Genomic DNA, 20,998 nt, shown 5'->3' with positions numbered 1-20,998 from the left:
GTTTATTTGGTAACACGGCAACGCAAATGTAATTCCAAAGGGGGTGTGGGGATTTGCTCGGTTTGCAATACGAGGTTTACTGACACAAGACTGCAACAAACAGAACAATCCTGTGGTGAGCTTGCAGGTACTGTAGCTGAACAAAACAGGGACCTTTATCCCTGAGCTGCCATTATGCCTCATAGATTCAAATTAAATTACCTTCCTGGCAAACAGGAGCCAAACAGCTGCAGTCTGGTAATAGCCAAATCACTGGAAAGGATTTTTAAAATATTTTTCCCTCACATGCTGTCTGGCTTCACTGTAGAGTTAAATCTAGCTGTGGTATGGATTTACTCGATTACACAGTCCAATGTGAGATTTTTATGGTTTTAGAGTTGATAAAATAATTTGAATAACAATCTTGGCATGTTCCTTTCCCGTAACGCTTTCCAAGCTGGTTTTAACGGCTAATGGCACACATTAACTGAAGCTACTGATTGCTAGGAGTCGGCAGTGTGGGCTGGGTAACTGGTCACGTCACACAGACGGCTCTGAGCGTTTTTACAGTGACATCACAATGCAGCCTGTTGCCTGTGGGTATGTTGACCCACGTTCTCACATAATGTAAGCAGTGCATCATCTGTTCCAGATCCTTTATGAATAAGGGCCAACAACCAGTGCTATTCCCTGGCACCAAGCCTCTGTATCATTACAGCCTGAGACATGGTAAATTTCTTCTTTTCAAAAGGCAAAGCTGTGCACATGGACTCCCCCAGCATCTGTCTTCATCGTCCTCATTGAGGAAGAAAATTGCTTTACATTGGAAATTTTTCATTTCAAGTCCACTTTTCATTGAGCACATTTTTGCCTCCTTGTTGTACCACAAAGAAAATCAAAGGAAAAGAACTACCTTTCAGTCTGATGGCTAAATTGGCCCTGCTGTTCAGCAGTGCTTTCCAAAACTCCGGTGAGTTTTCTTATATAAAAGAGCACTCTGTTATATATGCTATCAATATACTTTGTGTTCTCACAGTTCTTTTGTGCTTTAAATACAGGACTCTCTAGAGGAGCAAGGCTTTTTCTTCTGCTGCAGTTATTCTTACATAACACAAAAACACTTCCAGTCCTCCTACTCTTTAGGAAAATGATGTGCCGGTTAGCAAATAATTGCAGTAACTAAGGTGGCGTGACAGAGCAAAGGTATTTGCTGAAATTGTTTAGTCAAGGGTGTGGGGCTATTCCAACATCAGCCCTCCCCTGCACTGTCAACAGCCTGTCACTGTGTGGTCTGGGAAAACCCCTCACACCAGGTGAACAGCCTTTTTCCCAAGATCATCAGCCCGATTCCCTCAAACCCACGTTCTGTCTCAGTCTTGCATGGGCGCCTGAAATGTTTCCATCGAATAGCCTTTGGTGCTCTGGACGCGCTTTACAGCAGTAGGGGGCATTTTCTAAAATTGCTTTGCCATGACATGACTGGAGATCTACAGCCTTTTGTCTGATAATACCGACACTGTAGCAGTTGGTGGTAATTTTCCCTGAAGAAAAATAATATGAGATATGTTACCTTGTTTCTGATGACATGGGATGATACAGAACATGGAAACACTGTGGAATGGACAGCACAGAATTATCCTTCTGTTCTATTTTGTTGTAAAAGATTTATGGTGAAGTTTCTTAACTAGCCTTTATTTTTAGAGTCAAGAACAGTAAGACTAGGGATTCTGTTTTATGCAGAGGTTAGCTTGCAACAATCTTTCTATTCTTTAACACAGACCCTCTGTAGTGCGGTACAATGGCATGGACAGTAGGGGTGTATGAGCAGTATTGCAATACAGCACGGTCTGTGAGAAGGACAGTAATGTTTGAAAGGGGCTGAAATGCACGCTAGTGTTTGTTGAGAATCCGCAGTGTAGCTACAGCACAGCTTCTGTTATTCCGGAGAGTGTTCTCCGCATTTGTTTTGGGATGTGGCAGAAGCTTTGTTTTAGCAAGACAATTGTCTAACCTGGGTGTAACTTGACAGGAACCATTGGAAATGAATTAATTTATTTTCCTCCTTGTAAATACTGTAGGCATGTGTCAGCAGGTGTTCATCATGAGTGCATGACAAATTTCATTGTAGGTTTATTCTCCGTAAATGTTTCCTCATTATTGCAGAATAAAATAAAAATACATTTCAGCTGTTTAGCATTTCTACAAAGAGTGCAACTAAGTCTACTGTTTCTTGGATCTGTTTTTTCATGGAAGTTTAAATTATTCTGTGTGGATTAATGCAGCGCTGGTGCCAAATTCAGCCTACACACTTCACTTTATTCTAGTAGGCAGCGATTGAGCAGAACGTGCCAAGGGGATCATGGTTTTATGTATTGATTAAATGTTTCCATAAATATGCATTTTTCTTCTTCTTCTATGCCTCTGACAAACACTGCTTGCTTCAGCTACACTAGAGCAGTGTGTGACCAATAATTACCCCAGATCTAGGAACATAACAAAATAGAACTGGATTTCTGAAGTTAAAAAAAAGGATAGAAATGTGCTAAATTATACTACTTTTTATCACTCCTTCAATTCTTCTCATGCTGTATGAGTGCACTGTTTTGGAAATAAACCACGCATGCAGTCTCAACCCCACTGATGCATAGCAAGCTGCCACACCTATTTTTGAAGACGGGAGCGACCAGTGACGTGAGGGTGAGGCTACAATGCATCATGGTCTAGCTTTAGCACGACAGCAGCTGGATTAACTCGTGCTTGATAGGGTGGGGCTGCTCTTCCTCTGCATTTAAAAGATGAAAATATGAAGGGAGGTGGAGGGTGTCCAAAAAAACTGATGCTTATGATTGGCTGGGCCTAAGTTTGGAAAGATTGTTCTATAAATTGTCCCTTTAGTCTGTCTATAATTTTTATTGATTAAATTACATCTCCATAACAGGTTTTCTGAAGCATTTCCTACGGAAAACCCATTATGAAGCTGAGCTGCCTGTTACAGTCCTAATATTTTTGGGGGGTCCATCTGTGTGACCAGGGCTGCACTCCCATTCAACCTCGATGCAGTGGGGGGCTGATCCCTTCGACCAGCCTCCTCTAGAAATCCTGAAAAAGTTATTCCCCTCCTTCCTGAAAATGCAAGAGAGGAACTCCCAGGAATCCCACAAAAACAAGAGGTGTGTGTGTAGGTTGGATTTGGCACCATTGAGGTTTTGCTGTTGATGTGGGTGGGTGAGGGGGGTATTTTATTTAGGTATTTTGGGAAAGCAACGGATGCATCCTAAGGGAAAGTGGTATGTAGATAGACCTTGCCCTACATGTGACTAGCGCATATTTGCTGATTCTGGAAGAATCCCATGGTATGGCAGATGCATGCTGAGATTCCCACATGCTTTTTAACACTTGTGTTGTCTTGTGTCTCATTTATAAATAACGGAAAGAATAGATACATTTACAGAGTCCCCGTGAAATCTTAGAATTATAAATGTCTACATTTATATGGAAAAGGTCGTCCTGTGAAATGTCTGAATTTATATGGAAAAGGCTAAAGGGGAGGAGGAAGTGGTATTTGACGGATCAAGGCACTCGCCGGCCGTCCAGCCTGGTGGCAGTGCCGTCCCGGAGAGGATTAACGCCGGGGCAAGGCAGGGGATGCTGTCTTGAAGCGGCCGAGACGAAGGGGTTTAGCACTGCTGTTTTGCTGCTCACCGAGGTGCACAGTAATCCCTCCTCTCATAACAAGCTCTTTGTGCCAGGTGCGCAGATGCTTGTACGCCTACATGTCTTGCATGGTTGAGTGCAGTAACAGAAGACACTTGGTTTCTGCAGCAGCTCAGCAAAGGTGCCGTGCTGTTGACCCTGTTCAGATAACTGGAGCTCCTCGAGCAGGCAGCCGAAAAGGCACATGTGTTGTGACGAGGAAACGCAAAAAAGGATCAAGTTCAAAACCGCTGTGTAGTACAGCGTGCTTGTGCATGCATATCGACTGGTGCACTGTGGGTATTTTCCGTGGTTCCGTCAAGTCTCTGAAGCATCGGTAATTCACAACCTCTCTTAGAGATGGAAAAAGACAAAAGATACGAGCACCTCTTGGTTCTTTATGGCGTTCAGAAATATCCAAGCTCCACTGACTGACATGACTGCATGCGCCCGCTCATCGGTGGAGCTGAAAAAGCAGCAGCCCCTCTTCACGTCGAAGCCAGCAGAAGAGGCTCTCTGCGGCACTCTCAGACATGAGTGCTCCCTTCTGATTTAAATTAATCCCTGTCTGAATCAGGGAGTCGGAACACTTTGGCAAAATTCTCTTTCCCCCTTATTTCATTCCGAAACCTGAAATGATCTCATTTTAAAGGGACTTGATTCTCCTCCTGCCCGTGGTTTTGCATTGCTCAGTGGTGATAGTAAGAACAGGAGAGGCTGAGTGAGCACAGCTGTGACCAAACTCCCGACCTGCTACCTGGTAAAATGATCACAAGTCGAGGAAGCAGTGTAGTGGGTGGATAGATCTGCTGTTCTTTCTCCTCAACCATCACTCATTTCATACTTTGTTTCTTCCCGTTTCTTTCTAGGCATGCATTTTGTAATTGGTCTGTGTAACCTTTCTTGAGCAATAACTGAAATTTTGCAAGTGTTTGAAAGAGGTGTAGCCTTTTTACAGTGATGTCTTGGTGCTTCTGTATCTCATTTGCTTTCTCATGTATTTGCTATATAAACACCTCTAAGTGGGCTAGTGTTAAGATGTTTCAAGAGCAGGTGAGGTTGGTATCACTGTATGTTCCCAAGTGGAGAGTTGCTGTCCTGTAGGCGCTAAAGTTGCTTTGCATAATGTAGTGCTGTTACCCCCAATTGCCTCATCTTCTGACCTCTGGCCTTCACATTAGTGGTTCACCTGGTTGGTGGAGGACTGAAAGCTTCTGGCAGCATGCAACTAGTAAAAATCAATTGCTAATTACTTTTCAAGAGCTATCAAATTGTGTGGACTGTTGCCATTTTGTGCCATGTTGCCAAAGTGCAAGATTTCATGACATAAATGAACTGCAATTCCAAGTCTCAGGCCATCAGAGGTTACTTCATCATATGGTTAAGCATATGATGATATGGTTGATTTGAGCAGTTTAGGTGATTTTTTTAATTAAATCTGAATATTCTTAGAGAATGTGTATTTATAATGTACTACAGTATTACAGTAATTTAGGCTGGAATACTGTGTCTAGTATTAATGTACTTTCTACAGTAGTTTATTTAATTTTTGGATGGGCAAGTCAAACCTGTAATCCATCCATTTTCACTCCAGAGGTGTAGAATGTGAATGGACTTTGGGCAGTGAATTGTGCAGTGGTGTGTGTGATGTGAATTGTAAGATGCTACCAGCCATTGTAGAAAGTCTTTTTTGATTTTGACAAAGCTTTTCCTTCCTGCTGCTCAACCCTGTCATTACCTACTAGGTCAGTGATTAGTACACTGCAACATCTAAGACCATTGACCCTTGATGTCTTGAAGGCCCTGCCAGCAGAAAAGGTCTAGACTGGAGAATGGACCCTTCAGCCTTGTGCCAGACAGCCAGATGAGAATTTAGCGTGCCGCTAAAAAAAATTAAATCTCTGTCATATTCAAGGTGCACATTCCGCAAAGATGTCCTTCGTGTCAAAGAAAAAAAATGCTTTTCAGGTTTTCTCCACACAAAAATAAAAAGTGTTTTTTTTTCTTTGAATTACGTCTCGTCTTTCTATAATATCTCGCTCATCATCCTTGCTGAATGTATAAAGCAGATAATTGTGCGTATGTAATAAAACAGTATATGCATACCACATATAAAACAGTCATTACAACAATAATATACTTATACACAGTAGCTGCAGAGAAATCGGTTGGGACTTTTAAATCCCATTGTGTGTAAATATTTTCCGTGAAAGGAAGCATTGCTACAATAAACTTATACGTACTCATGTGTCGTACCCATTTCTACTTATATGACTTATACAGTATGGGTTGATCTGTAAGGCAGTTGATATTGTGATGCTATGTTGTACAGAAGACTAATAGATAGGGACACCTGTGCTTAGCAGACACTACATTCTGTCCATCAAAGTGCTTTATGGTCACATTGTTCTGTGTCAGGACCTCATACTTCAGGACATCTTAATGCACACTGGGACTGCTGTGTATTTACACCCTAGCAGCCTTGAGCCAGCTGCCAAATAGATCATAAATCTTGCATGTAACGACCTCATGAAAAAAGACAGGGACATTCGCTGTATGCGCGTCAGCAGAAAACTATTCAGCGTTAACACTTCAGGAAATGTTGCTTAAAACAGTGTTTCATGGCTGGCCATGATTTCCATTAGATACATATACAGTATCTGTCAAACTGCAGCACCATTTCTGTATAGGATCAGAGAGGGATATTGTGATGCTTGACCTTTGAAGTTGAAAAGTACTATATTAATCAAAACCTTGATGTGTCTGAAGGCAAGAGTTGCATGTTCACTGAAAGAATGATTTCTTTTCATTGTGGTTTTGTGATTTACTGATGATAATTACATATATTGCGAAACAAATTCTTCAAACTGCACCTATCTAGAAAAGGTGCAATACATTCATTGCAGCAGTTTAATACATTTTAACTCTTTGTGGCTTGGTGCACTTGGCACACTTTATTTTTAAGCCTGGTGTGGAATGGAGGATTAACTTTGATTCTGCTTCATAAAGTTCTTTAAAAGGAAGAATCGATGCTTTTAGAAGACCTGAGGAGATTCAGTAGACAAATATCTGTTAATCTTTACTGTCTAGAAACTGTCTGTGACTGATATATTATAAATTTGAATTTTTAATGGCCTGCCGCTCGGAGTATCTTTGTGCCATCTATAATTCATAGCCAAGGAGTGAAAAAGAAAATGAACTTTTCGGCCCACAGCTCCTTGGAGCAGAGATGAATATTCACAGGATTAATCTGCAGTCTCAAACATTGCAGGATCTTGTTTCTGCTGGGTTTGGAGGTCAAGTCAGGAAAAACAGTGCAGGAAAATTTCAGACTTTACAATTTTCCAACCATAGACGGTACTTAAGAGCTGTGAGGCTTTTAATATCCGAAACATGATGGAAAAACATGTTTTGTTCATCTCCTTAATGGCCCACTTAAACATTAATAGAAACACTGAAAATGGTTTGTGCTGGCTCAAGTTTGAGATGTGTCAGAGAAGGGGTCAGGTTTTATAAGGTTCAAGCTGTACATTTTTAGCATTTTATTACATCATTTTTAATTATTTTAATTTTGAATTATAGCCTAATTACTGTTACCTTTCCTTTTTTAGACTTTTATTCCCCGTAGTGTGCTGTCCCAGTTTATTCTTTACGCCACTGTGAGCCTACTTCGCAAAATCTCCTAATCGTCACCTCGGCATACAGCAGAGCTGGACTCTGCAGTGTGCAATGAGATAAAAAATAACATATCTGCCAGCAATGTCTAATCTTCATAATGAGGTTAAAAGTTATTAATAGTGTAGCAAATGACATTATTTCTTCTTTGTGTTTTATGAACGAGGCAGGTACTGTACCACTGGGAGTGATAATATTTCAAATATTTTTTGCACATCCCTGCATACAATACGGAAAACATCTCAATGAGAAACACAGGCTTGTAATTGCATGCTTCCAGAATGCTACAGAATAAAGTTCCATTAGTGTGCCTGTGGACTTATAAAACTGCTAATGCCAAGTTGATATTTAGTCTTTGGTGCTGTAGAGATGTCACTAAATCACAGCAAAAACCAGTAATTGACAAAGAGAAATATTAATCTCTTAATTTAAAAGTAAAACCCCACTGGATTTTATCTATTGTCCAAAGTCCACCTCCATTTTCTAACCACTTCATCCAATACAGAGCCTATCCCAGCAAGCAACAGGCACAAGGCAGGATACACCCTGACCAGGACACACACACTGACAAAAAAACACACGCAAACTTACACTAAGGTCAATTAACACACCAGTATGTATTTGGACAGTGGGAGTTCAGTTATAAACATTACTTCATTTTACTTTTTGTAATACTCCATAATCCTTTGGAGTTGAGAGAGATGTACAGTCAGTGCTAAGAAAGAAAAATATTTTTTTCCATTGTTCTTACTTGCACAGGAAAGCAAAAATGTCTCTGCTCCCGAACATAATTGTGTAAGGTAAATAGTACAGGCATACAAGTCACAGAGTCTTAGTGGCTTTTCGGAGGAATGCTTTGTTTTGCTTTAATTGTGTCAGGGCTGATCCGATTAGTGCATCTTTGAGCTTATAATCTTCCTCTCTTGTCAGGGAGGCCCTTTGGAAATGTTATGTAGATTGTGTTATACATTCTTGGTATTTAGGGGGGTTACTGTGCAGTCAGTACCAGTCCACATTTACGTGTTGCCCATTGGAAGACTTAAGGAGTGAAAAATGATCTCTCAGTATTATACAATTTTTTGAATCCGAAACTTATTTGTGTGTTTTCATTTTTTTTCCTGAAAGTGATATAGCCATAGCTCGCTAACCTTGTTCTGCGTGTCAACAATTCTTTAATATTCTGTGTGTGCTCCTTATCTCTCCCTGTTTTTATTTCTTAAATTGTTTGCTATTAGAGTGCAGCAGGGAAGTATTTCAGTGTCACCCAGGATGGACCCTGCTGGGCTTTAGCAGTGCTCTTTCTCCTTTTGTGTCGCTAAGCTGATGTGCCTCCTCCTTTCACTTCCTTGTCAGTCGCCTTTGAAATGGATTTTGGGAGCAGCTGGAGTAAGTGGAAAACCAAACTGAAGAAATCACATAAAAAAAATAATAATCCATACACTTATAGCGCTTTCCTGGACACTCCATTCAAAGTGCTTTACAAGTAATAGGGACTCCCCCCCCTACCAGTACTCCCCACACACCATCTACCAGTGGAGAGAAAAACAAAAAAGTGATGAAGCCAGTTCAGAGATGGGGATTATTAGGAGGCCATGACTGGTAAAGGCCAGGGGGCAATTTGACCAGGATACCAGGGTAACACCCCTACTCTTTTCGACAAATGCCCTGGGATTTTTAATAACCATTATACTGCGCCATTACCATTAACCATTATACTGGCTCCCTACTGGTCCCACTAACACCACCTCCAGCAGCAACCTTTCCCAGGAGGTCTCCCCTCCATTGCCATGGCCAGGCTCACACCTACTGAGCTTCAGTGTGCTGCCAGCTGTAAGCTTCAGGTCGATATATCTTTATGTCTTTCTATATATATGATTTCTATATATATGGTGATATATATAGAGCGAAAAAGAATCAGGCACAGCACACGTCATAAAGGATGGACCAATAAGAAAAGCATTGGTGTTGGAAAATATAACTTTTCGAAGCGATTGTTTTGAACAGCTGAATCGGTCTTTGTAAAGTGACATTTCAAAGATCACACAAGGGGATGTCTGTCTCAGTGGGCAGCCTTTGCTCACTTTAACCAAGTCTCACCAGGTAACCAATTAGTGACGTGCAAAGAGAGAAGTTCTAGTCAGCAGAAAGTGATGGGGTCCAGGTACAGAGTAAATTACATTTTGCACGCCGTGTGAGTGAGTGTTCTCTTTCCCTGAATGCTGAAAGAATGCCAGACTGGAGGAATGCTCCAATAAGAAGATGAAGGAGAAGATTAAATTATTTTATATAAGTGCCTTTAAAAGTAGCTTCTGACAGTACAAAGAAAAACTAATTAAATTACCGCAGGCATCAGAACTGTTCCTTGAAAGATGGCCTGAGATCAAAGAGCAAAAAGTGATCCTTTTTTGATAGACTCAGACTACTGGAGAGCACCTCTTTTAGGAAGCATGCTTTGTGTAGAGCTCATGACGTTTGAGATGAACATTTTTTACTGTGCCTGTTAGATCTTTAACTGCCCCATCTGTCACATATTACAGCTCGGTGTCAGGGAGCAGAGCTGTGTACAAGCACATTTTAAATGACTGTGACCTCTCCCTCTTTCTAAATGTGTGTCAGTGTAACTGCGCTAGCAGAATACACTTTTGAAACTGTGGTTGAAAACAGAATGGAATCTGGATTGTACACTCATGGTGCAAGCTCAATATCTTGAGTCTTTTAAAAAAATATTTGCTCGCTTTTTTAAATTCCTTTGCTGTCCCTTTGCTCACCTTGTGTATGAAGAACATGCTTTTCTCTGTAGAGCGCTGCTCTCCCTGCCCTTGCTGTCCTTCCCAAAATGTAGATCTTCTGCTCTTGCCTGCAGTTTTCCCATACCTTGAGGGTGGGAGAAACTCTGGACTCCTGAGCGCAGGACTCCTCGGTATTATAATGACCGAGGATAATCCGTATTAGACTAAGGGCGCTCACCATGTGATTCAGCTAATGATTTGGAAAGTGCCTTTTCGTTCTTCATCACCTCAGCCGCAGCAGTTGCGCTCCCAGGTTTTCCTCATCAGGAAAGAGCTAACCTCTTGCATGAGTGTGGAGTTCAAATGCACGGGTGGAAACCAGGGCTTCCAGCACTTGAGGTTTGGGGACACTTCTCGTATTCGGCCTGGTTGGACCCCCCGGGGGACAGTTGTTTGATGGACCGATAGTCTTGGAAAAGCAAGGAGTGTTTATCTTTAAATGCAAAGATAGATTTTCTCTGTCTGTTGCTGATGATCAGAAATAAAAGGAGGGTGCCGTAGACAACATATCGTCATTACAAAAATGAAATCGGCTTGCTGGGTCCCAGGGCTTGTTTCAGTGAAAAGGAAGCGTGTCTTGCTATGAATCGCAGTAAAACTGAATTACGTCATAAGAATGCTGGAAGAATTTAGTCTGTATAAAATTTAAAGGTGGGGCAGTTTAGTACAGGGACTCAGTTTCATCTTCAGAAAAGGTCTGTTTGTGTTGATACTGTCATTATTCTCACATTGTTGTAACATGGCTTCTGGAATTCTACCAGAGCTCTAAATATCGTCTCTTTCCCTCCTTCCACCAGGTTTCCTCAATGAGCATCTCACCAGCGGTTTGATAGAACATTTCTAGAGCCGACCGGATTTCTTCACACCGCACAGCAAGGCTTCCGTGCTCAACATGCTGATAAAAGAATACCGTATCCCTCTGCCCATGAGTGTGGAGGAGTACCGCATTGCACAGCTCTACATGATACAGGTAAGCAAGGCTGGCTCCTGTTGTGGTCTGTTGTGCTGCTTGATCGTGGCTCAGCTTGGGATAGCGTCTTACAGGTCAGTATGGCAGGCAGGGGAGGGGATGGCTATTATTTCAGAAGACTAATCAGTGTGAGTGAAGCTGGTGTGACCCACATTTCTTTTTTTCACAAAAGCTGATCTATTTCAAATTGTAACTTGAGTCTTTCTGAAAAACCACCAAACTAATGATTACATGTAAATGCAGGCTTTTGTTCCTCGGCTTGCATTTAAACAAAGGCTAAAACCTGGTCGGTAATGCTCTGATCAATACGGTGGATTAGGCTACGAAAACAGACTTTAGTTGCGGATAAATGCCTTTGGGATTTGCCTCTCCCTAACTTAGCAGGATAGGAAAAGATTTAGGCCTGGGAGCGCTAGTGACCACAGGATGTACACCTGAGCTAGAGAAATATGTAAAGCATAAGACTACGCATGCTGTGTCATTTGCATTGTGCATAGGTGGTTGAGTTGATATTGAGCATTGCTGGGTTGCAATCCCATTTTTATTCCAGTTGTTCTAATTTAGCACACAGCTGCAGTGAGGTGTGGTATTTAGAATAAAGCTCACCTAAATAATGCAAGCCAGAGGCTCAGATTTATACAGATTAGTTCTAACAGCATTGCCCAGTAATAAAGCTTATTTCTGACTACATGACGAAAACCACTGAGTAATCTGCAGAGATTATGGTGATTAAATTACTGCTGAATGTTATTGCTTGTTGTTTTTCTGGAACAAAGCCAGTCTTTTAGATTTTTTAATCAGATTTCTTGAATTGCAGCGCTGGGGGAGGGCAATTGAAGCTTGCATCAGCAGAAGAGCTGCACTGGAAGCTAACAGTGTGTTTTGTCAGGTTTTCATGACATCAGACTAACTAGCGTTCCAAAGAAAACACACTCCCGTGGAGTGTCTTCTCCTGAGTGTTTTATTTTAAGGGAATGAGCTCCCTTTTTTTTCCACTGCTTCTTAAATTGTTGTCAGTCCCCTGAGGCCACCAGGAGATGCGGCCGTGCCTTGTGCTAATTTGCTGTGATGATATTATCTTAAACTTGTCTGGAGCTTCAGACAACGTTGGCTAATGGTCTATAGGTGCTGTTTGTGAAAGAAATGAAGACACTGAAGATAAACAAAGCCGTTTGCAAAGAAAGGATTTTTCCCTGGAAGACTAAAAGCACTTGGGAAACGATGGTGGAGAATATGTAATTGATTTCTTCTCCAGTTTACATTTAGATTCTGTCTAGGACTTGTCGGAGCGCAGTTACAGAGATTGATGATCTAGGATGCATATTTGAAACTCTAGGAGACAGCACCTGTCTAGTTAAACCTTGTAGGAGGCCTATATGTAATCCTGATGCACAAAACCTTTTATTTCCATTGGAGTTATTTGCAGTACTGTGTTTCTTCAGTGCCTTGCTGTGGATGTCTTGTCATGGCCAAGTTGCATATAAAGTGCCACAGGTGCTGCACTGTGCATTTCTGATGAAGGAACAGTGAAGATGCTGCAGACGTGAGAGAGAGAGTGGAATACAGGAGACTGCATAATGGCTGTTTTTCATCCAGCACTGAGTAGCATGTAGCAGATATACAGTAGGAAGCAGATCCTTACAGTGAAAGCAAACCTGGTTACGTTCTTACTAGCTAGTAGCCATAACTTATTAGTTACATATGTGGCCTGTGCTCGCACTTTTACATGTCAAGCTGCACTCTTCAGGAGCCTGTACCTTATCAGTGGGCATACTGTATCAGAATTGTGTCAGACAGTGACTTTGTTTCTGCGGTGTGCGGTAGTGCAGTGCGTGGATCAATTCATGATGGGAGGCATTATTTTAAGGAAGTGGCCTTGCTGGTCACTTGAGGTGAAATGCACTAAGAATCAGCCCCTTTTAGATTGTTAAGATCTGTGTTCATCGCTGAGTTTGAGTCATGTTCTCTTGAGGGGACCACGACAAGAAGGAGACGACAGCAGGGCCTGTAGGATTTGGCTTTTAATATGGAACAAAATAACAGGTGCAACTAACAAATGTGATAATCACCTCCGTACAGCAATCCTACCTTGGAACTAGGCAGCCCTCAAGTCAGTGTTCTCATTGGCTACACGGGGAGGTGGGAAAGTAGCTGCTAAGCATGGTTTCAATGTGAAAAATCCCATCAGTGTGAATAAAAAAGGACACAGCATTTCTAGCTTTCTTTTGTGAGAAGAAGCACCGATGGCTAAATATTTAATAGCAGTGAAACCATTGGTGCAAACTCCTCTCCAGAAGAATGGACCCCCTAAGGTGTTTTTGCTGTGGAGAGCCCTCTACCGTCCTCAGGGTTAGGCAGTTTTTGGAGGAACAGAGACCTTCCTTTTCAGTGTCATGCGTGAAGGATGTACATTGCAGCCGAAAGGGCACTGCAGACCTGCACTCTGGGCTCCATGGTTACTGGTGACATCATCGAGTGTTGCATTCACAGTAATGATTTGTTTGCGGAGTGGAGAAGGGTGGAGGTTGGTGGGGGGGGTGGTTGCTGAGAGAAGATAGCCTCTGCTGAAGCCTCTAGGTTGCTGATGCAGCCGGTGTCTCCATGGCAACCGGTGCTGCTGTTCAGAAATGTCCATCTATAGCATGAGGCTGCAGGCGGGCTGGGTTAACATGCTTCCTTTGCTCTGGAATCCTCAGGAGAAGGAGGCCCCAGATTCCAAGGGTCAGCACCAAAATCCCGTTTTCAGTATCAAAAAGAGGATTTCAATGTGCTGTGCCGAATCATTCATCTACCAAGCGTTACCAAGAGAGACCAATGCCTTAATCAGAAATTTTTGTCCCAGCCTTGTGTGTTGTGATTTTCCGGCCAGCGCTTGTTGTGTTTTTTTACCCCTTCGGTTTTAATGACTGCAGTTCCAACTCCATATATGGATTTTTCTCTCCTTAATGATTTGATTTTCTGTGAAAAGATGTGAAGCGAGGGAATAGAGGGTGCTCAGGTCAGCAGCTTGTGAGCAGGAGCTCAGAAATGATGCCAGAAGATTGTGTCAAATAGGTCTGTCCTCACTGTGAGCTGAACAAGTCTTGAACTGCAGTGTCTGGTCTGTGTGATCCCTGTAGCCTGTTTGCCATTCATGCCTCTCAATCATTAGGATGTTTTATTGCATCACATTCTTCATCTCACAGCGTTTGCTAATCAATAATAGTGAATTTAAATGAGGTTATGACTTGTGAATTCAAGTATGCTTACTGATCTAAGCTCATTAAAGTTAGCATCTAAGTGTATTTATTTCATTACAGTGTAATGTACAGTATGTGTATAAGTGATAAGTGTCTTAGGCTGACTATGATTGAATTTGCACTGACCAACAGGAAGGTCACAAGGTTTTGCCACTTCTGTTTCTATTAGTATTTTACATGCTTTCTTTTAACTTATTGTATATACAATATGGCATTGTATACATTGGTGTGTACTGTAGTGTGAACCTTAATAAAATCATTGATTGCATTTAATGTTTTGTAAATTATCTAGCAAAAACTAACTTAAAACATGTTTTTCAAGAAGGTCTTACTCTTGACCTTACAGCAGGTTTTAATTAAAAAACTTTTAACACCACAAGCATGAAAATGCAGAACGTAGAAGTAGGATGTAAACACAAGAATAAATCTGTACTGGCTTTTTTGAAGTTTTCCAAAATTGAGGAAGAGGATAGGATGAAGAGACCGCTACCTGACATTTCTCAGGGAAGAAGAGGAGGATGAGGAGGAAGAAAGATCCACTTTTTTGGATTCCATTCAGCGGAGAGATTTGAAACGATCCAGTCAGATTGTGACTGACTGGAGAGGGTGTCATTTGTCACTGGGCTAATGAAATGATTTTTGCAGGCGCTGTCGGGCTTGTGTGAAGCCAGCGCCCCTGTGAACACAGCCCCTGGTCTGGCTAGCCTCTGGTGCTTCCAGGCGGCTCTGTGGGTGCTGAAAGCAGACTGCTGGTAATGAATTACATGTCAGATGTAATGAAGGCGTGGAGCAGCTCACTGCTTACAGGGCTGATGGAGGCAGGGTCCAAGGCCACAGCTGACCTCTGCTGTTTGCCGAAGGTATTCCTCCACAACCAGGCTAGGCAGGGCGTCCCTGAAGCACAGCCGTTCCGTAGGCTGTGCAGGTGCTTCTGCTGGCAGTGTGGATGCAACCTGATGAGTAAGCAAGGTGTCAGAAACTCTCCGCCAGTCTACAGGCTCTCTCCTGAGCAGGGCTCGATTTTGGTGCTCGTAGGCCCTAAGCACTTTCACTCTGAAATGTGCAAAAAGAGGGGTAGACGCCAGTTGAATCACGTTGATTAACATGATGCACTTTAAACTATTCTCATGCTAAACCACATGGTTGATGGAGCGAGTCGAGCGACCTCTAGTTTCCAGAACAGCCACTAGATAGAGTATGATTATTGATTTGGAGCACCTGGAGTCGATCGCAAGCATGTTGTTTTAGCTCGTTTTTCATTAGTCACTAGTGTTTCCCTCCACTAGGAGTTAGTCACTAGGCACTGTGCTGCTGAAGCCTCTGTAAGCCACTTGCCACCCCAGTATCAGGACACTCAGGTGCTGCTGCTGCGGAGCTGCGTCATCACTTTTTGCAAAGTGTATCTGTGGAATTCTTGAACTGTTCTGATGTGCACGATCCTGGTTAGCCAAACCAGGCCGACTTTAACAAGAATTGCAGTTAAAACCTGGAACACCCGATGGGTAGTCGTAACGGGCGGAATGCTTTTGTTAGCATTCTGAGTGCCGGATTAAATTAACCAATGGTTTTTACAAAGTAGCGGACTGGATAAAAACTAAAGATACAGTAGGTGGTGAAGGGGCAGAGCCATGGGTTGAAATTCAAACCATTTTCACCATAAGAACAGTTTAATTCGGCATGGCTGGGCTGTGTGAGAAATTCCCGCTTGCGAAACTGATTAAATGTTTTGTGAATACTAAAACTCACTTGGTCTAAGTAACTTTGTGCTTACTTGCATGGCTCCGTTGGTGTGTTCTGCTGTTTTTTTCTCTTTGTTACAATGACATTTGCTAAGTTGTGCATATGCATTCACAAATTTGTAAAAGGTAGAAGGACAGAGAGCTAGAGAAAGAGCTAGGAATATTCCTAGAGTAATCCATGTACTGATACCATTTCTTTCTGCTTTTGAGAATGTGAGTCTGAAGGCCTGCATGCACTAAGTATTATTATGTATCATATGGTACAGTATTTACCCCTACATGGAAAATTCCTTTAATTACTCTTGGTGTATTTTATGAATCTTTAATATTTTCAGCCTGTCTTGTTACGATCTGTAAAACCTCTCATACAAACTCAAGCAGGGGATGAGAATGTTAGCCGAGGTGCTTAGAGAAAAACGTATTACAAAAGTAAAGACGGGTTCTTCAATACAGCAGCCCTTGCTTTGGCCATGAGCTTCCATGTATCTTTGATGTTTTCTTGTGTTCCTGGAGTATACTCAATGTCCTCCAACTCAGCTCGCTGTTTGAGGTTTTTTAATGAATGCTTGCTTGTCTTGGGGGCTTCAAGGATGTCAGTGGTATATGGGGAGTGCCGTGCTGTCTGTGTGCAAGTCAGCAAATCATTCACTGCTCTGTGGAAGATTCCCATCTTTGAATCAATTCACTCTCTGTGGCTATGCACTTTAGACCTGTATTCCAGTGTGTACAATTCATGCAAATCAGGCTCCTGCTCAGCCACCTCCCTGTCCCTCTGCTGAAGAGATTTACTTAAAATGAGATTGATCTATTTCCCATTTGAGCTTCGTTTTAAAACCCGTCTACTTACACCGTGTGCTCTAGGTACACTCAAAGATTGGTGGTCACACAGTAATGAGTTTCATAACAGCTTGATCGTCTCATACTTGACCTTGAGCTTCTGTACTAGGACAAACTAAGCCTTTTCTGAGTAAAGATCAAGGAGATGAGAATCTTTATTTCATGTTTTTCTCTACTCGTAATTATACATTTAGAATTGTATGGGTCTGGAATTATTCTTCTATTGAGCTAGCAGTGACGAGGTCAATGACCTGCTTGATTTCCTCCTGTATGTCGGAACTGAAAGCCAATGCAGTCTTGTAGTTTAAAACAAAAAGAAGGAGTTGCCTTTGTGATTTCCACAGGAAAAAGGTGCAATGTGGCGTGCTTACACTTTTTTTTCTTTTTATTTAGGTCTTTTATAGTTAATTTAACACTTTTGGCTTGGTCTCCTGCATACTGTTCAGATACCTTTATGAACATGAGACATCTTGTGCAGCACAAGTCCTACTCTGGTTGACTTTTCTCACTAAATCAGGAGCAAGTCTGAATTTGTGAAAACATTGTTTCTTGGAGTTTGTAGCTTAGGTGTTAAATTTAAACATTTTTCTTGATCTTTCCTAATTGCATGACTCTGCGTTTCCCTTTTCTCCTCCACTGTGTTTCATCTCCATTGTTGTTTCTGTGCAAGAGTGCTGGATATCATGCAGATCTCTCCACTGCATTACTGTCGGGAGTTTACCTAGTTGCTTTATTGTAAGCAGCTACTAAAGAGTAGTGAATTTATTTCCTTTTTTAATTCAGAATTGCTGATTTTTCTTATACCCAACAAATTTAGAAGCAACATTTGTTCAGGACTCTTCTTGTGCCTGCAATTCCTGTACTGTACAAAGAGAATGAGGACTTGCAGACATCCTACTCCAACACCTTTCAAATTGGCAGGGCCATCTGTCTTTTGACACAGTGCAAGCAAGTACTGTTTCTTACAGGGGGGTTAGCACAGGCTGATGTCACTGATGATGGGCTGATGCCTGCAGGTGACCAGGAAGCCCAAGGAGAAGACTCAGACTACTTAATGGTCACGCTGCACTTTTGGCCAAATTGTAGGCTACCACCTGTGGCATTTCATGCTATATATAAAATGTGATTCCTGTGTTTCCCAATGCCTAAAGTAACTTCTTTGTTACAATTAAGGATTATCTCTTACTCCTGATGGCAAGAATCTTAGTCTCATCAATGATGTTAAAAAACACAAATACACTACTCCTTTAAGATATGATCTTTTTGTAAAAAAAAAGTATTTTGTGGTACCCGAGAGAGCACTGTACCCATTTATTGGAAGTCTTGTGTGGAATTTGTCAGAACCTTAATTAGAAACAGGCTTAACTAGAAACAGTGCTTGTGCAACATCCCAGTAAACAAAAACAGCAACACCCTTCAAAGACAGGACTGAGCTGGAACCAGGCAAGCAGTGCGGCAATGTGTCGTGTGGTTTCCGCATACAGTAGCATACACACCAGTAACAGCTACAGTCACATGCAGTTCATCTTAACTGATTTGTCGTAATTACGAGGAGAAGATCTGCAAAGCAGATATATCATTTTGAAAGGAGAAGGCGGAATGAGCATATTAGCAGGAGAACCCTAATTAGCCATCCTACATGTTTAATTTTAGTGGTTTCCTGTGTTTTTGCAGTTAATTTGCAAATTTTCATTGTATCATTTAAATTAAGGGGGAAAAAATGATCAAAACACGTTAGCAAGAGCTGGAGAAAATATCCCGTCATCTTAAATTCTATCAACAATTAATGCTACAGACAGTTTCTGCATCATACCAGTTATTCAACTTTTACAGTGAATTAACTTTTTGAATGGAGTGGTTTTTTAACTGGTTATTTAAAAAAAAACTGCATCAAAATGATTTAACCTACATACAGTGCATTAATGGCCTTTATGCTTTAGGAAGCATAGTGTAATTGTAATATTCATTAATGATAAGCATCTCTTCATCAGAATTCTTTATTAGATACAGAGTTTCCCTAATGCCTAGCATGGCGGTGCTAATTGTGATTGCGATAGGGACTTTAATCCAATAATGGCTCTTCAGAGGGCGAGAGTGATGCTCTGTGTTTACTCTGATGTTTTGCGAGACCCATCTTAATAAAAGCCTTTAAGTAACTGGCATTCTCACTAATCATGGTGCATCTGGTCTCTGGGCTCCCCATTCTGAGGAATATAATGCTATTACTGTAGCTGGGAGAGATCTCTGTCACCATCTGTCCTGCAAAGCTGTAGTTGGGGAGGATGGAACAGAGTGACTCCAGTGCTGAAGGAATGCCCGGCTTCCCTCTCCAAGAGCACCGCTTACAGTATGCACAGGATGCTTGATGAATAATAAACCAGTTATTGCAGGAGCAGTACAGCAATTGGGGTCATAGCCTGAGAATCGTTTCTAGACTTTCTCTGGTTTCTTTTTTTTTCCTGTCCTGAAGATAATGGAAGGTGTGCCTGTGAGCAAAACGAATGTTACTGTCTGCTGAGTGGGTTTCAATGGGGTGGGAGACTGGGAGGATCTTCAGCATCTGCTGTAAAGCCTGTTTACCTTCAACGGATGAGGGAAACACACATTTCTAAAGCAATTTATAACCTCCCGCAGCAATTAAGGAGTCCTGTAAAACCGTTGTTAAACACCTACTGAAACTGGCGTTTCTGATGTTTGCACCAAATTCAAAGCAAAGAGTTTTGTTTCCCTTAGCAAAATCAATAATGTTTAACCCTTTTGAAAGATTTATCACCGTTCCTTTGCTTCATTTTTTTCCATAGTTGCAGTGTGCCAAACATTCACAAACAAACCCTTTCTTTTGATTTATGACATGTTTTATCATACTGCTTTATGACATAGCAAATAGCTTAGTTTCAGTTTCCCTTACAGCAATTTTTGTTATCTAATGTGCTGTGTTACAGTCCATTTTTATAAAGGTCCTGCAAATATAAATACAAAATAGTTGTGTATGTAAATACTCACGAATGAAATCTTGTCTGCCTGTTTGCAACATATCCTACAGTATAAGTCTTTAGTTAAAGCTTTTTACTGCTATTCTGCTTTCAGAGCTTGTGACATGGAGCAGTCTCGAGTGAGAGGCTGGAGCAAACCTAAAACAAAGTGGTGTTTACAGTATCTGTCAGCTCATCCAATTCCTTAAGACACCTTTACCAAATTATTGTAGTTAAAGGGAAGTTGCAAAACTCTTGCTTTTGAACTTTCCCCACCAATGGATTAATGTCCGTAGTTAGACTCTCCACCTGCTATGCGTCTCTGAATTGGCAGTCTTTTCGATTTCGCTTATTTCAGAATGCCAGAGCAGAGTGGTGTCGACAAGTGACTTATCTTTTGTCAGGAAGCTGCTGACTCCCAGGAGTTTGAAAACCCATCTGGCCTTCACCCTGATCTAGTGTTTCACCCGGATGTTTGCCAGAAACTTTTGAGATTGATCGGGCAGGACTGCAGGTTCCTGTAGCTGCTTCTCTGTGGCGCAAAATACACAGCTCCAGCCTGACGCTCTGGTGGCACAGTAACCGGGTGCAGCTCTCTTATCAGTCACTGCCTTTGTGTCTTAATCAGTGATCTGTTGATGCAGCTTCTAGATTTCCTGCCCAGATAGCATATACAATATCTATTGCCATTTTTCCTAGGCAGGTCAGGTTGCTTGGATGCCTGCCAAACAAAGTCTTTCCCTGAAAATTAAATTACAGAATTGCGGACCATAAACCATATTAAATGCTTTTGAGTCATAAATATTTCACCATCCTGCATTTTTTCTCCTGGATAAAGTGCAGGCAGAAGTGGTTTGCCAAGATGCAGAAGAGACACAGCTGTGCACAAACAGATTTTCATGTAGTCTTTTTTTTTTTTTTTTTTTTGGTCCTCCACTCGCTTATGCTGTTAAACACGGTACGAGTGTGTTAGTGGAATTTTTTTTTTTGTCTTCCAATGTGCGCGAAAAACAGTTTGCTCCGTATAAGTTATTCATAGCAACGTGTCAGAAGCAAGTTTTGTGGAGCGTGATTTTGTGATGCTATTTTCAACCACATGCACTCT

The 20,998-nt window shown here is 41.6% G+C and overlaps 1 protein-coding gene across 15 annotated transcripts in view; it reads left to right on the top strand.

Annotated features, from left to right (window-relative positions):
• pitpnm2 (phosphatidylinositol transfer protein, membrane-associated 2) overlaps positions 1–20,998 on the top strand; it is a 104,890-nt gene that overhangs the window by 41,622 nt on the left and 42,270 nt on the right. For 14 of the 15 annotated variants that reach the window (XM_088617980.1, XM_088617983.1, XM_088617979.1 and 11 more), the window contains one exon: positions 10,934–11,106. In XM_088617980.1, the coding sequence (XP_088474106.1) occupies positions 11,029–11,106 (78 nt within the window). In that variant the 5' untranslated portion in view covers positions 10,934–11,028. Of the gene's footprint in view, positions 1–661; positions 950–10,933; positions 11,107–20,998 lie in introns of those variants that run through there. The other variant, XM_088617978.1, reaches the window with a different exon arrangement.

Source organism: Lepisosteus platostomus, chromosome 24 (genome assembly GCF_059453375.1).
Source record: "Lepisosteus platostomus isolate fLepPlt1 chromosome 24, fLepPlt1.hap1, whole genome shotgun sequence".
NCBI classification, from domain to species: domain Eukaryota; kingdom Metazoa; phylum Chordata; class Actinopteri; order Semionotiformes; family Lepisosteidae; genus Lepisosteus; species Lepisosteus platostomus.
Note: the sequence above shows the minus strand (reverse complement) of the source record. Positions and strands in the feature narration are given on the sequence as shown.